Genomic DNA, 15,168 nt, shown 5'->3' with positions numbered 1-15,168 from the left:
TCGCCCTCGAGTGACCTGTGTCTGGCACATAATGGGCCCTCAATCATTTGGAAAGTGCTGAAAACACAGTGATCTCAAAAGTGAATTTAGAAATATCATATCAGCGCTGCAAATAAGTGAATCCGCTTCAGCTGTCTCGTTGGGACCCGGCAAGACTATCCACCAGGATAATGCTTACCGGCTCTCCTCCCTCAGCTCAGTTTCTTGGCGTATTCGCGGTTTACAACAGGGATAAAATACTAGGCGTGTTCTTTCCACCTCACAAATCTGTCAGTACTTCTGCTCACGTCACTCAGATGAGAAACACAAGGTAAAACCGATCGAAAGTGGGATGATGTGAACACATCCTTAATATTGTATGTTTATAATGAAACCTCAAACAGGCCATTCATGGGTGTTTTTTCCTGCTGATTTCCTCTCTAGCGGTGGAAGGGTGGCGTTGGGGTCAGCAATTTCACAAGACTCCAGGTTGCAGGGCCAGTCACTGATTTCCGGGGCTGTATTCCCGGGCGCGGGGCGCTCTCGGGACGGGACCGCCACCCCCGAGGGAGGAAGGCGCGCGGCGCCCGCGGGCGGATGGGGAGGCTGCGCACCTGGCCTCCCCGCCCCGCGCGCGCCGGAGCGCGCTCCGCTCCCCCCGCCGCGGGCCCCGCTGCGCCGCCCGGCCGCGGCCGCCTTCTCTGGCCCGCGCGGCAGGTCCGCACCTTGCGGAGCGCGCGCGCGTCTGATGCCAGCGAGGAGGTGGGCGGCGACTCAGCCCTTTAGGACGCGGACACCCTCTGCGCGCGCTGCGACTTCCGGGGGGACGCGGGAGGCCCCGAGGGGCGCGGATTTCAGCGGGCTGTGTCTTCGACGTCTCAGTTGCTACGGAGAGGCCCCGAGCCCCCCCTCTGCCGGCCCTCAGCCCTCGGGAAAGCGCCGGGAAGGCGCTCGCGCTGTCGACCACTCGGAATCCCTACAAAAACTGGGGAGGGGGCCCAGGCGCCCCGGGCAGCCCTCTCCACGAACTGCGCCGCGCGGTGCAGCGCCCCGCCTGTGCCCCGGGAGCGGCGCGGGAAGGGGGAGGCTCAGAGCAACAGGTGCCGCCCGAAGCCACTCCCGGAACCAGGGGACGGCCGGCAGGGACCCGAACCGGTAAGGCGCCGGGGGCGGGGGGGGGGGGTGTCTCTGCCTCTCGGCGGCCGCGCGGAGGGCAGAGGGAACTCCGCGCTCTCGGGACCCACCCTCGCCGCGGAACGGAAGGTCCAGATCGCGGCTCCTCGCGGGCGGCCTGGCACAAACCTGGTGCGGGTAGGCTCAGCCGCAGGGTGCAGGGTGCAAGGTGCAGGGTGCAGGGTGAGTGCCCATCGCGGAGCCTTAGGATCAGAGACTCGCGCTCTCCGTGCAGGGGCCAGGACCCCGCGTCCTCGGAGCCTTCTTCCACGGCGGGCACCGTCGCCAGCGCGCCCGGGCCGTTTGGGGCATGGAGCTGGCCGCCGGCAACCTCAGCGAGGGGAATGCGAGCGGGCCCGAGCCCCCAGCCCCGGAGCCCAGGCCGCTCTTCGGCATAGGCATCGGCGTCGAGAACTTCATCACTCTGGTGCTGTTTGGCCTGATCTTCGCGTTCGGGGTGCTGGGCAACAGTCTGGTGATCACGGTGCTGGCGCGCAGCAAGCCGGGCAAGCCGCGCAGCACCACCAACCTGTTCATCCTCAACCTGAGCATCGCCGACCTGGCCTACCTGCTCTTCTGCATCCCCTTCCAGGCCACGGTGTACGCGCTGCCCACCTGGGTGCTGGGCGCCTTCATCTGCAGGTTCATCCACTACTTCTTCACTGTCTCCATGCTGGTCAGCATCTTCACCCTGGCCGCGATGTCGGTGGACCGCTACGTGGCCATCGTGCACTCCCGGCGCTCCTCCTCCCTGCGGGTGTCCCGCAACGCGCTACTGGGCGTGGGCTTCATCTGGGCGCTGTCCATCGCCATGGCCTCCCCGGTGGCCTACCACCGCCGCCTCTTCCACTGGGAAGTCCGAAACCAGACCTTCTGCTGGGAAGAGTGGCCCAACCAGGGACACAAGAAGGCCTACGTGGTGTGCACCTTTGTCTTCGGCTACCTGTTGCCGCTTCTGCTCATATGCTTCTGCTATGCCAAGGTGGGTGCCTGCAGGGCTCGGGCAGGGGCGCGGGCAGGGGTTCGGGCTCAGGCTCCTGTGGTTCCAGGGTCGCCACCCCTCTGGCCCCTTTAGGAGCCCTGCTGCCTTTGCGAGCGGGGTGGATGGTGTGGGAGACGGTGCGCCAGAAAGTGACTTGGAGGCTGGGAGCGACTGGGAAAGTTTGCAGGTCACTTCCAGGAGGTCCCGCCTCCCCGCGGCCTCCCTGGCTTTGTCCTGAGGCCTCCAAACGCTAGAGAACCCCCTCTCAGAGGAGGGGTGGTGCTGGGTTTGGGGCACTCACACCCGGCATAGCCTGGGGATCTGCGGGCCACCTGCAGAGCCCCAGGGGGAGCTCAGTCAGCCTGAGCAGGCCACGCCCCTCTCTCATGCTCCCCTCCCCGGTGGTCCCCCAGGGCCCCTGCTCCTCTGTGAAGCCCCTGCTCCTGGTGACAGCAACAACTTTGAACTGGATTTTACCCCAAGCTTTAGCTTTATAAACCCAAGTGCTAAAAGAATATTTCTTCACAGAATCTTGACCTGAGGCTCCAGAGGACTTTGGATGCATGGGTTTCAATTCTGTTAAGAAGGGTTGTGTAGACAATATAAAGTGATTCAGGCCCAAATCCCTGACTCTCCTGGAGACGGGCATCATTGACAGTCTGGCCCAGCTACCCCCTCCCTCCTTACCCAGAAAATTGCTCCTACCCTCCCTTCCCAAAGCTCTGCAGAGCTCAGCACACTCACAGCGTCTCTCATTAATAACACAGGGTTTTGCAGAAGGCATCCTGATCAGTCTTCAACTTTTTGGAGACACAACTTGTTTGTGTTTGAGTAAGAACAATGCTCTATCATGTGAACCCCAGGTCCCCAGCACACACTCTCAGAATGTCATCGCCATAAGGAGAACATCTCTGTAGCCAAAGTTTGAAGTTCCCAGCATTTTATTTTCATCTTTCTCTGACTCTCATTCTGTTCCTGATGAGGCCATGACTATAGAGCCACAGGTAACCAGATCACAGAGAGCAATAATTACCCACATTCAATTCATAAAGTGGTTTCCCCAGCAAAAGTGTTTACCACAAGCCCCCTGGTTTCTTTGTACCCTGCCCCATGTCATCTGTGTAGAGTTATGTCTGTTTGAATGGTGATAGTATTGGATATTATCTGCAAGGGTGGCCTGCATCGAAGGGTTATATATAAGGAAATACAGAGGAGATGGGGCAGGAGAGGGCATTTGGAAGCTAGCTGTTTGATGAACTGCTGGTTTATTCACTTAACCTTCTTCAAATGCAAAAAAATAAAAATAAAAATAAAAATAAAAAATAATGTGGTTCTACCACTGTGGTAATCAGTGATCCCGTAAGCAGCTGTCTCACTGGAGCAAGCCTGTGAGTGCGAGCATCAGGGAAGGGCTTGGGGGGTGTAAAGCAAGGGCCCAGATGATGACACTGGTAAATGGTTCAGAAAGGGTCTTAGGGCAGTTTCCAGTCACCGGGAAGGGCCTTAGAGGCATGAAGCTCAGGACTAGAAGTGTTCTTAGGAGATTTGGTGTGACTCACAATCACCCGAAGTAGAGCTGAAGCATGCTCTGCTTTCACCTCCCAGAACTCTATGAGTCTTCTCGATAGAAATGACAAGGCAAACTTTTTAAGAAAAATTAGCCTAAAAATTTCTATCATTTGAGAATTTATGAAAATCACACATAGGGCAAAGTTTCATCATAATTCTAAAAAATTCAACAAACACATGAACATCAGGATACTTTTTATATGGAAATAGCTTGTTTTTAAGCATAACTGGAAATTTCTTTTAAATCCAAGCTCATATTGGCAGATTCACTACAGGACTTGGATAAGAGCTTAGGTGTTTTTTTCTAGCTGCTTTTCTTTGGCTCCATCATTAAAGAACGTTGTTGAGGTAATGATTCTTCTTCTTGAATGTGAGGTTCAGAACTGACCGTTTCTCCAACGCCCAAGACTGATGGCCACAATGAAAAATCACAAATAGCCCCAAAGTCACCTGAAATTACATTTTTCCCCTTTTTTTCCCCAAGAAAGGAATTGCATTCAAGTGTTACCATCTATTCCCCAAACCTTACGACTTTGTGTACAACAGTTTGTGTCTGCCAGTCCCTGAGAAACACGGAGAATGCCGGGGCTGGTGTGTACTTGCATGGGGCTCTCCTCTCCTTTCTTGGAGGGAATTCTTGTTTGGGACCCTCCACCATCTGATCTGAGTGTAAACTCCTCACATGCCCACATGCCAAGTTCTCCCACATCTGATACCCAAGATGACCTTGGCTTGGGTTTGAAAGTATGCCTCCTACACACACTCCTAAGTGCATAGAACCTGGGAGTGATACCATCATGCCATCATCATCCTTTAAAGGAATGTAGTTATAACCCATCATGATACCTTTGATGACAAGACCTCATTGAATACACATCAATATATGCATTGTAACACATCAGTGTGTGCTCATAGTATGGGCTGTTGAAGGAAAACACAGTGAAGAAAACTATATTGAATATTTTTCTGTTGACCACTCAACAACATTCCACAGGTGGCCTCAGGTCACTGAGTTGTGATGCAACTGAGTTTGCTGAAGGGATGAATAGATCTCGGGCAGTGTTATGAAGCAGATAACATTTGACTTTTCTGTTTGGCCTCCTCCCTAATTGGCCCTTTCTGAATTTGTTTTGTTGCCTGTCCTCTGATCTCTCTTCCTGTCCTTTGTCCTCAATGACCAGTGTCCTCCTGTGGTCTCTTGTGGGCAGGCTGCCAGCAGGGAAACTCACTAGGCCCGTCCTCTCCAGACGAGATCCGAGATCCGGCAAAAGCTCCTCTGTTTTTCTCTTACCTTCAGTTCAGTTGTAAATCCCTACATATAACCCAAATGTTTCATGTCATTTCTCCTGAGTATTACACTGGCAAGAGAAGGCAAAAATAGTTTCTCTAATGAATGAAGCCAGCATCTCTCAGGAGATCCTCTGACAGGAATGTTCATTATAAAACCTTGCAAAATGGTCTCTATATCCCCCAATTTCTGTTGGCAGAACAGTTAACTAATCCACTGTCAATCTATTGAAAGCGATCCCAAATGTTACTATACCAAGTGACAGACTTGTCTTGTTGGAGATGATGCTGAGCCACTGTAGGAAGTGAGAAGCAGTTTAGTTGGCCGAGAATCTGGAGTCAGGAATTCACACCCCCGTGATGTCTGCTTAACTCACTTAGAGTTCATGGAGTTGGTAAATAAATCCTGTAGTTTCTTAATTAGGGTATAACTGATCATTGCAGAAATCCTGCATCTAGCTGAGGGCTGCAGACTTTTGCAGTAAGTCCAAACTGATTGCATTATTCCCACGCTGAAGTGCCGGAGGGAAACAAGACAGTGTCTGGAACGTGGTTTCTAGTTCTCTCAGAGCCTCATTTGGCAAACTACGGACAACCCAAAGCCCTTAGTCATCCAGAGGCTAATTTTTCCTTAGATGTTCACTCAGATGGTCTATAAAAATGAACTCCAGCATGGGTCTGCAAGCTTGGCCCTGTTGGCAAGACCAAGACTCTGTTGTAAATCCCTACATGTAACCCAAATGTTTCATGTCATTTCTCCTGAGTATTACACTGGCAAGAGGAGGCAAAAATAGTTTCTCTAATGAATGAAGCCAGTGTCTATCAGGAGATCCTCTGACAGGAATGTTCATTGTAAAACCTCACAAAACGGTCTCTAAATCCCCCAAGAAGCTGAATCTCCCACATGTGAGTTGTCTAAAAGCACAGCACAGTGGGCAGGATTAGAATAAAGAGCTAAGGGAAACCAGGCGGGTGAGTATTTGCTGTAAGGACCCCACAACAGAAAACTGAAGGAATGAGAGGAGGCAAACATTGGCAGCACTGAACATCGGTCTGCGCACATAATCTGGATTGGCTCCCTTGCTTGCTTCCTCCATTGGGTGGTGCCCTGGAGGGACACCTTTAGTTGTTCCACACGCCTAGGATGTAGCCTTGCGCCTGCCGTACAGAAAAGACCTGCTGATTGTTAAAATGTGGAATCTTGGGGAAACCGAGGTGGACTGTAAGCCAGTAAGAATGCATATGTGGGTAGCAGTGTGGTCCTTTCTGGAAAAAACCTCAGAGCCACCCCCACCCCCCCAGAACTCTCTTCAGACAGATTCTGTGACCACAAACTGCCTCTGGATAGTCCCAAAAGGTAGAGAAACAGATGCAGTTGGCAGTCCATGTGCATCGTTACTTTGGCTTCTTATGTGCATTTCTATTTGAATGGTATTTTAAGTCATATGATCCCTATGTCAGGTCGGGGATTGTCAGCGTGAATCAGACCATGAACAGTGGGCAGCAGGTGGATGCTTTTATTAGTCTGTGTTTTCCAGGTGCTTAACCATTTGCATAAAAAGTTGAAGAACATGTCGAAGAAGTCCGAAGCATCAAAGAAAAAGGTAATATTCACAAATATATATTTATGTGTCACATAGATTGCTTAGTTGATTTTTAATCCTGATTGTCCTTCTGTCCATTCACTGTCATGAAATTTAGGTTCCTTGGTACAGACATTTGAGACAAACCTCTTAATGTGAGGCACAGGATAGGGATGGAAAGTCGGTGCCAGAGTGCATCCCAGGTGACCAGATGCTGCATTAAAACTTAGACGGAGGTTTGGAGAGGTGAGGGAAGGGGTAGTTTTTTGGATTCTAAGCCTCTTTAGGAGGTGTGTTCTAGGTTGATCATTGTAGAGTTGCTGACATCCGTGATCTGCACACAACCATTTTATTGTATGTTTGCCATCACTGATGTGATTCTAGAAGGCTCTGGCTTGACTGTCTTTTCAGAGAATGTTACTTTAATCTCTCCCCTAAGCCCCAAGGTCAGAGGCATTGTCCTTCTGTCTTCCTTCTGGACCTGTGTGGACCCTGGTCCTCCAGGGGAGGGGCCTTAAGGGGACTTCTATTCATTTTTGATTGTCTTTCTCATCCAATGAATCCTGATTTAAACAAAGTTCTCCTGAATCGTATTAAAGTATCTAACATCCTGGTATTTATTATAGTTCACATTCTGAGGCAAGACTATGTCACAAATCAGAATTAATCTCACTCTTAACACAATATCTGTGTAACCTCTGACTTTAGAAAGTGGACTAAGAGTATTGGACAAGATGTTTAAGGAGGGGATCATAGCCAGACACCGTTATCCCCAAATATCAGTCATAACATCCCAAAGTACCTTGTTTGTCCTTCTATACATTTATTACGATCAAGGACACATAATTGGCAGAAATTATAGTTTGATCACATTTATTTTAAAAAATTCTACTTAGATAAAGCCCTTCCTGACCTTCCTTGCTTATAACACAGCTGAAACCATGTCTGTTCTCAGACTGGATGGAAAGAAGTGGTAGGAACTGGTGAAGAAGCCTGCGGTGTAACCTGCGTTCCGAATACGGTCATGTGGTGTTTATGGTGGCCACCGAAGGATGAAAGGTGCAGCAGAGATAACAAGCATGTCTCGCCTCTTCCATTCATTGGTCCGCCCTTCCATCCCAGCCCTTATGTGGGCTTCCTTCTAAGTTCCTGGATTCCTTTAAACAGCTGGCAGAGCGTATGGGTGGAGTCATCCCTGAAGCTGCTCTTTCTCTCCTCCGTTTTCAGGGATGTTGTTATGCTGGACTCTTCCCATTTCTTTAGTCTGCCTTTTAGCTTGTCCTCTGAGCCACCGTCTCCAAGAAAATGATTCATTACAAACAATTAAGGATTGTTTGTTGTTCCCCGGGGTAGTTCTGTGTGGAGCACCCGCTTGCCCTCTGGGCCAGAGCTGACCCTGTGGGACGGACGAGGACTCTTCCCGTGTGGAGCTTGCCGGGGGGAGGCCAGCGTGTGCCTGTGGGAGGACCTGGCCTGCCCACTTCCGCCGTGGGGATGACCCGGTCCACGCTGTGTGCTTATCACCCAGGCTGGAACCAGTCGGGTTGTGGGTCCCATCAGGCGCTGTGGTCACAAGTGTTTCGGAGAAGCTGGGGAAGTTGGCAGTGAAGAACAAAGCAATGAGAAGAATGAAAATAGATCTTGTAAAAAATAATTGGAAAAGCTTCTTCTGCTTTACGGTGAAAATCTCTACAGATCAGTTTAACAGTTTCTGCATTTGGTTTTACAGATATGTATGTGTATGGTGTGTGTGTACACGTGTCTATATGCATCTGTGTGTATATTATATGTGTTTTATATGTGAGTGTGTATGTGTGTGTACAGGTGTGCATTTACCGGGTGTGCATGTATATGTGTATATGTGCACATATACATCATATATGCACATATATTATGTGTGTCACAGAGTACATGTGTAAGTGTATGTGTGTACACAGAAGAAATATGTATATATACATGTGTGAGCACATGTATGTGTACATGCACACGTATATATTATAAATGCACTCTTGCAATATGTGTGTATGTATGCACACATGCGAACGTATCACATGCACATGTGTGTAAATATAGTTCTTATCATAGGAGAGGATTTAGCATTTGGAGGTGGGAAGGTTTTCTCTTCCATTCGCAAATCTTCTGACCCTTAACAGCCCTGAACAGATGTCAGATCTCTTTTGATACATTTAATTGCCTCCTTGTTTGCATAGAACAAACAAGGTGTGGTGCTGGTGGTGATGTGCATGCCCACGTCTGAGCAAGAGGCAGCAGGGAGGTGCAGGGACAGGTAGGAAGAGGGCAAAGGGCGGGGATGGGGAGGAGGCCTGGTCTGGTAGAGAAGCCCGGGTGGGCCGCACCTCACTGGTGGCAGAGACAGACCGGCTCCTGGTGGTTTTCCCTGCAGGTCTCCGCCCAGACAAGTGTGTGGTATGTGAATGCTCAGTCCCTGGGGGACAGGGCTCTGCTTGGTACAGATGCCCTTGTTCACTCATCTCAGCTGCACAGGTTTGCAGCACAGCTCCCTGTGGTGTAGAGCACACTTCCTCTGCACTGCCTCCATCCATGCAGGGGCTCTGTGTTCAGGTGCACAATGCTCGTGGGGTGGAGAGTTAGGACTTCATGCTGAGCAGTTATTCTGCGTGTTTGGAGGAACAAGGAAGAACGTGATCTCCAATGTAGAAATAATAGTAATGATAGTGCAGAGCGCTGGGGTTGATTGGACACTCTGCTATACACGAGAGATGTTTCCTGGCATGAGGCTGATCGGATGCGGGCCCGGGACTCTGTGGTCATCTCTGGAAGCCTCCAGAATGGGACAGACATCTTTGCGATGGGCATCTCTACGGGGAAACCGGATTAGAGGCTCCCTTGACACCTGTCACCTGGGTTCCTTTAGCAGCTGCCCCCACCCCCGCCACCACCACTACACACATACCCTGGGCTTGAAGTAAGTCTGCAAGCTTCCTGTTGGGCATTTACTAGCTTAGGAAATGTTTTCATCATTCTCTTCTCTCGGCTAAGCTCCATTAGATGTATTGTGAGTAGGATTCTTTGAAGGAAGAACAGATGTCTCAGATGACTTTGAAGGAGAACATCTCACAGGAGGAAGAGAGATGAATATTTTTCAGATACTATCAGTATAAAGAGAAAAAAAGGAATACCCAACAAGGTTATAAAGGACTCAATCTCAAGGATAATGAGTTAGAGATTTTTATACATGACTTTAAAGGATGCTTTCTTTCTGTATCAAAGATCAGTGTTGGGATTCGATCTGCTGTACAAACAAGGGACATCACACATACCCTGGGTATGACTTCCTCTCTGATGATGTCAGTGATGGAATGAAAAAAAAAAAAAACCGTGTAAGAAATTAAGAACAATCAGCCTCATTCTCCACAGAGAGGCATCCTCTCATTACAATGTGACCTTTCGAATAGAAAAAGAGGAAGGAGCTTCCCCCACAGTCTCTCCGAGGCAAAGACATGGTTTGGCGTCCATGGCTGTCAAGCTGGCGACAGCATCGCCTTTCATTCGAGGTGGATAAGGGCTTTCATGGCAGCTTTTATGTAATTCCCCAGAGGTTCTTCGAACACCACCAAGCTTTTCAGAAAGGCAAGTACCTAACATCCTTACCGACTGCACCAAGCCGTGGCAGCGAGGGGAGGCCCAGAGCTCTGTGTTTTCACAGGCGGCATCCTGGGTGATGACGGGCGCCCGGAGATGACGGCCCAGGTCTGGGGTTGGTCCAGTGCATTATTCTGAGCAGCTCTGTAGGTCAGAGCTGGTGTCATCGGTGCCGGCGGCCTGAGGGCAGAGCTGGAAGCCGCGGGTGGTGACAGAGGATGCCCTCTGCCCGTGCGGCCTCCCTTCCTGAGCGTGGCTGTGCCGGGGACCTGCAGGAGTCTGCGCCAGGGGGACAGAAGACGACAGACACCTGATGTCTCCAGCCACGCACCTGGACGCCGCAGAGGCTGACTGCGTATCAGAGACTATTGTCTATTATAAATGCAGCCCTGTCGCATTCAACACCATGGATAGACCCAGAACAAAGTCTTGTTCCGGGTTCTGAGAAGACCCAGGCCATCACTAAAAATAAAAAGGTAAATTTTGAATGCATTGCAACGCACACATACACAAAATATCCCACACTCATGCAATTTACCTGTGCCCCACAGATTTTGATACATTATGACCATATCAATAAGCTGCTGGGGCCTATTTCTGTCCTAGGCTTGGCACTTAGTAGAAACTTCCTGAGAGATGCTTGAAACGGGATCTCCAGAGGGTATTCATTTGGGGAAGCAGAAACATGTCCTCATTGTCTTAGAAGGAAAAGACGATGTGCTCTGTTCTATTTGTAGGTATAATTATGTCTAGATTGTTTTTGATGAAATCATCTGGGAAGGGAATCTCTCGTCCACTAATGGATAGTGGATTGATAGCAGACAATCTGCTAATACATGTGAGCAAATTTCATGTTTGCTTTGTGTATCATGGAGTAATTGGCTTTAATATGTAATCCTGCCACCCTATAAAAAACCTGTTGTCAGATTTTACCTGAGCTGTGAGCGTCTGAATGCATGAGGCATGGTCAGAGTCGTTTCGCCAAGGCCCAGGGAGGTTACCTCCTCTTCCTAAGGCTGCACAGCCAGGTTATAGCTGGCATTTGCACAGTCCTGGGCGCCTTGTGATGGTGAGCTGTCCTGTCACCCCTGCCGCTCCCGATGGGGTTGCTCTGGCCTTGCCCTGGAATCCCACTCCCTCCAGCCTTTCTGCCCCCACCTGGTTACAGAATGCCTGGCTTCTAGCCCATGTCTTGGAGAGATGTGTGCGGTGTGTGGTTCACTGCCTGGCATGACAGAGGTGTCCTCACCGTGGACCTACATACTGCATCCTGCCCTCGCTCAGGATGCAAGGACATGAGAGTGAGCATCCCTTAATTAAAGGGATGCTCTTAATTAAACCCTCTTCCTTCTGTCTGCGTCCATCCTGCCAACCCTTCTCCCCCCTTATCCATCAATTCTGGTCAGGAATTGCTCTTTGGTGGAAGGGAAAGCCCTGGCGGGGACCAGGAAAGGTGTGGCCTTACCCTTTCCCGTGTGGGTCGGGTGCTGGTGACCGGGACATCAGACTTCCATGTTTCCACTGCACAGATTCAAGCAACCTAGGCTTAGTCTGAGAGAGGACACCAAGGGGCTTCCAGCCTGCATCGCTCCTGTCCTATAGATCCCCTTGCTCTGTGAAGAGTGGGCCTACTGGTGGTGAACTGGGAGCCGGACAGCGGTGTACAGGGGGCTGGGACCGTTGTTCCGTCTGCGGGCCAGGCAACTTTGGTTGCCCACCTAGGTGCCCTGATGCTCTGCTTTACCTGCCAGCAGCCCAGGCAGTGAAGCAAAGCAGTAGATGGGCTTTAGTCTACTAAAGTCTACTTAGTCATGGGGGTCACATGACCTGGCTTCTGGCTCTAACGTGGCATTTGCCTCTGGAGCATCAGGCACCTGTCTCGACCAGTCCAAACATCAGCTTTCTCATCTTGGACCCATGATCCTGACCAGGTCTGCTTCCTGCGCATGGCCAGCAGTCACACAGTGAGATGCCCAGTCCCCCACCACCACCCTGGTGCCGCTGTGGCCATCGGGGGGTCAGGACCCTACTTGCTTCTTGAGCCACCACATGTTGGCAGGCTGGGCAACCTCTTAAGGAAGGAGCCAGCTGATCATGTTGTATGGCAGTTTAAAAAATATGAAGAGGTCACCGTCTTTTGTTTGAAGCCACAGATCTAGAGTTTCCAACTGATCACAGCATTAGTATCTAGTCATCGCCTTTCAAATATGTACCAACCAGCTGCCATGAAACATGGAAAAGGTGGTCCTCAGGCTCAATCCCACCCACCGAGGAGGTAACAGGCACTGACTGGAAGCCAGAGGGAAGGCTCCTCTTGGGTTGAGGTCCAGAGGTCCTTAATCAGCTTCTGCTTTCTTACATCCCCTGCTTGTAAAGGCCCAAAGCTCAAAGGAAACATGCGAGTCCTGCCTCTGCCTCTGCCTCTGCCTCTAGGTGTTTTCTGATTTAGGGGTGGCAAGGGAAGGGTCATGTGCAAGCCAGGAAATGGAGCTGACTGGCTCCCAGACAGAAATGGAGGTGTCTCATGGGAATGTGTCAATGTGCTGAGGTCTTCCACTTGCCAGAGCTTAACAAGGAGAAATAAAAAAAATACACCATCTGTCGGGGCCACCGTGGGTAGAGGGTGTGAGTGCTCACTGAGCTGCCTCTCACCTGAAACTGTTTCAGCATGCACCCTGCTCAGAGCTTTGTAGGTTTTGGAATTTAAAGATTAAATAGTGTTTCGTCTCTGTGCATTTCTATTCCCATGATCCAGTGTTTGCTTCCCGTGATCCTCAGGCATCTCACATACGTGGTGGACTTATTCCAGCGCAGGTCCCGAGCAAGTGTTGAACAAAACCATGTATATGAAGTCCCGGTTAACACTTTAAGCAAAGTTTGATAGTCTTATTTCATGGCAATAGGCATAAAATGAGCTTAGAGCATGTTTTAAGGCTCTGGATGCTTTTCCTGTGATAATTGATATGTGTGTTTTCCTCTTTCTCTCCTAGACTGCACAGACAGTTCTGGTGGTGGTTGTGGTTTTTGGGATATCCTGGCTGCCGCACCACGTCATCAATCTCTGGGCTGAGTTTGGGGTTTTTCCGCTGACCCCCGCCTCCTTCCTCTTCAGAATCGCTGCCCACTGCCTGGCGTACAGTAATTCCTCGGTGAATCCCATCATATATGCTTTTCTCTCCGAGAATTTTAGGAAGGCTTATAAGCAAGTGTTCAAGTGCCGCACTCACAGTGAATCGCCTCTTAATGATACTAAAGAGAACAGAAGTCGAGTAGACACCCCGCCATCCACCAACTGCACTCACGTGTGAGAAAAGCAATAGCGCTCTTGGGGAGTTTCAATATGTGTGCACCAGACACAAAGCTGTAGGGGAGGGCTTGAGCAAGGCTGCAACTTCTTATGCTCACCACCATTCATGTCATTCCCATTAAATTACACTTGGTTTTTAAAAAAGTGCTTTGATCTGTTTGGGAAATCTCTAGGTCTAGTAAAGATTATTTCTAAATTTTATTTCGAAAACAAAAGGAGATGCTATGTAGTTTCATACTTCTACAGAAATGAAAGTTTAGTAGAGTTCCCTAGATATGATCAGTTCTTCACAGAATGAGGACTAAGGACCTATATATTGTTGGGAATATTGGCAATCTACATTTTGAAGCAACTTTATTTAGAAAATACAGCTACATGTTGATTCTTCAATTTTAAGAAAAGAGGTGATATTGTAAGGTGTGTGTTTTAGAATGTGATCACGGACACGTGATGAAAGTTTTACCTGAATTTAATTTTTGTGGCTGTTTGTAGAGAGACACATCTATTAAGTGGAAGTAAGACTTGCCAAGCTTATTTGCACAGGCTGCATTTGCTGCCAACTGTAAATAGGGAGCAGGGTTTCTGGGGATGAGCTGCTCCCGCCTGTGGTCTTGAGGTCCCTTAAGTATCTTCAGACATCAGCAGCTGTGTAGCAGTGACTCGGCGTGGCAGCCGTGGGTGCCGTCCTTACAACTATCCTGTGACGTAGGCTTTGTAGAATTAACCGGAAAAAAAAATCAGGGAAAAAAATGCCAAATACAACTATTCTGATAGTAGAAGCTTCAAGTGAGATTCGAGAAGGAAACTGGTCATTACAATTTTACAAATCTACTTGCCTGGGGTATTAGCTGTGCCTCGAATGGAACTGAGCCAAAAGATAGTTAAAAAATAAATCAGTGAGGACACTGTGTAAATAACGATTTCTATGGGGCCAGAGAGAAGTCAGAATTCAGTGAGCCATGTGTGGCAATGGGTGTGTCACGTGCAGAAACCATACTCAACGTCTGATTCAGAAAACGTTTGAAGAAAAGGAATCTTCTGAACAGGTATACCCAGGGATATATGTTGTACAAACAAATGCTTTTTTCATTAAGTTTGTAGTAATGTTAAATGCACATTTACCCAAAATATTACTTCCTCTGGAAATGTCACTTTGAGGTTAAAATGATCACAAGCTGAATTTCAGATGTGGGTTTCACAACAATTTCATATTTATTCATGTTTACAATGAAAAAAAAAGGGATGAAAAGATTAAATTATCTTAGGACAGTAGTTTTCAGACTACAGGACTTTGATATATTTTAGAATACAAAAACAAGACTTTTTAAAAACAGGATTAGCATAATGTACACCTGTGTCAAATCAAAATTCCATATGAAATAGCAAATTTTAGATAAAAACAAACTTGATATAAGTCTTTGCATGTTATGAATTTATTGTCACTAATTACGTACTTCCCACAAACAATATTTACATTTGCAATGGTCTAACTGATTCTGCCGCCAGAAGAGGAGAAAAGTCTTTGAAAGGATGGGAAATCATGAGCTCTCATGTTGGGTGCCTAGGGAAACAACTTGTGTGTATGCATATGTGAGTATTTTGAAGAATAGTATAAGTCCTTTGCATGGAAAATTTTTTGCACTTTATTCAAGTAGAGCAGCAGA

The 15,168-nt window shown here is 48.8% G+C and overlaps 1 protein-coding gene across 1 annotated transcript; it reads left to right on the top strand.

The window, feature by feature from the left end:
* Positions 1-782: 782 nt before the first annotated feature.
* LOC129514549 (galanin receptor type 1) lies at positions 783-14,877 on the top strand. The gene is made up of 4 exons (XM_055333223.1): positions 783-1,134; positions 1,388-2,134; positions 6,529-6,594; positions 13,188-14,877. The coding sequence occupies exons 2-4, from the start codon at positions 1,463-1,465 to the stop codon at positions 13,503-13,505; spliced, it is 1,056 nt and encodes a 351-aa protein (XP_055189198.1). The 5' UTR covers positions 783-1,134; positions 1,388-1,462; the 3' UTR covers positions 13,506-14,877.
* The last annotated feature ends 291 nt before the right edge of the window (positions 14,878-15,168 follow it).

This window comes from Nyctereutes procyonoides, unplaced genomic scaffold, assembly GCF_905146905.1.
Source record: "Nyctereutes procyonoides isolate TBG_1078 unplaced genomic scaffold, NYPRO_anot_genome, whole genome shotgun sequence".
NCBI classification, from domain to species: Eukaryota; Metazoa; Chordata; class Mammalia; order Carnivora; family Canidae; genus Nyctereutes; species Nyctereutes procyonoides.
The sequence above is the reverse complement of the archived record's forward strand: the minus strand, read 5'-3'. Positions and strand labels throughout refer to the sequence as shown.

Coding starts and splice junctions, on each gene's coding strand:
- LOC129514549 (XM_055333223.1), top strand. CDS start 1,463: ATGGAGCTGGCCGCCGGCAACCTCAGCGAGGGGAATGCGAGCGGGCCC. Junction 2,135..6,528: donor TATGCTTCTGCTATGCCAAG/GTGGGTGCCTGC, acceptor TGTGTTTTCCAG/GTGCTTAACCATTTGCATAA. Junction 6,595..13,187: donor CCGAAGCATCAAAGAAAAAG/GTAATATTCACA, acceptor TTTCTCTCCTAG/ACTGCACAGACAGTTCTGGT.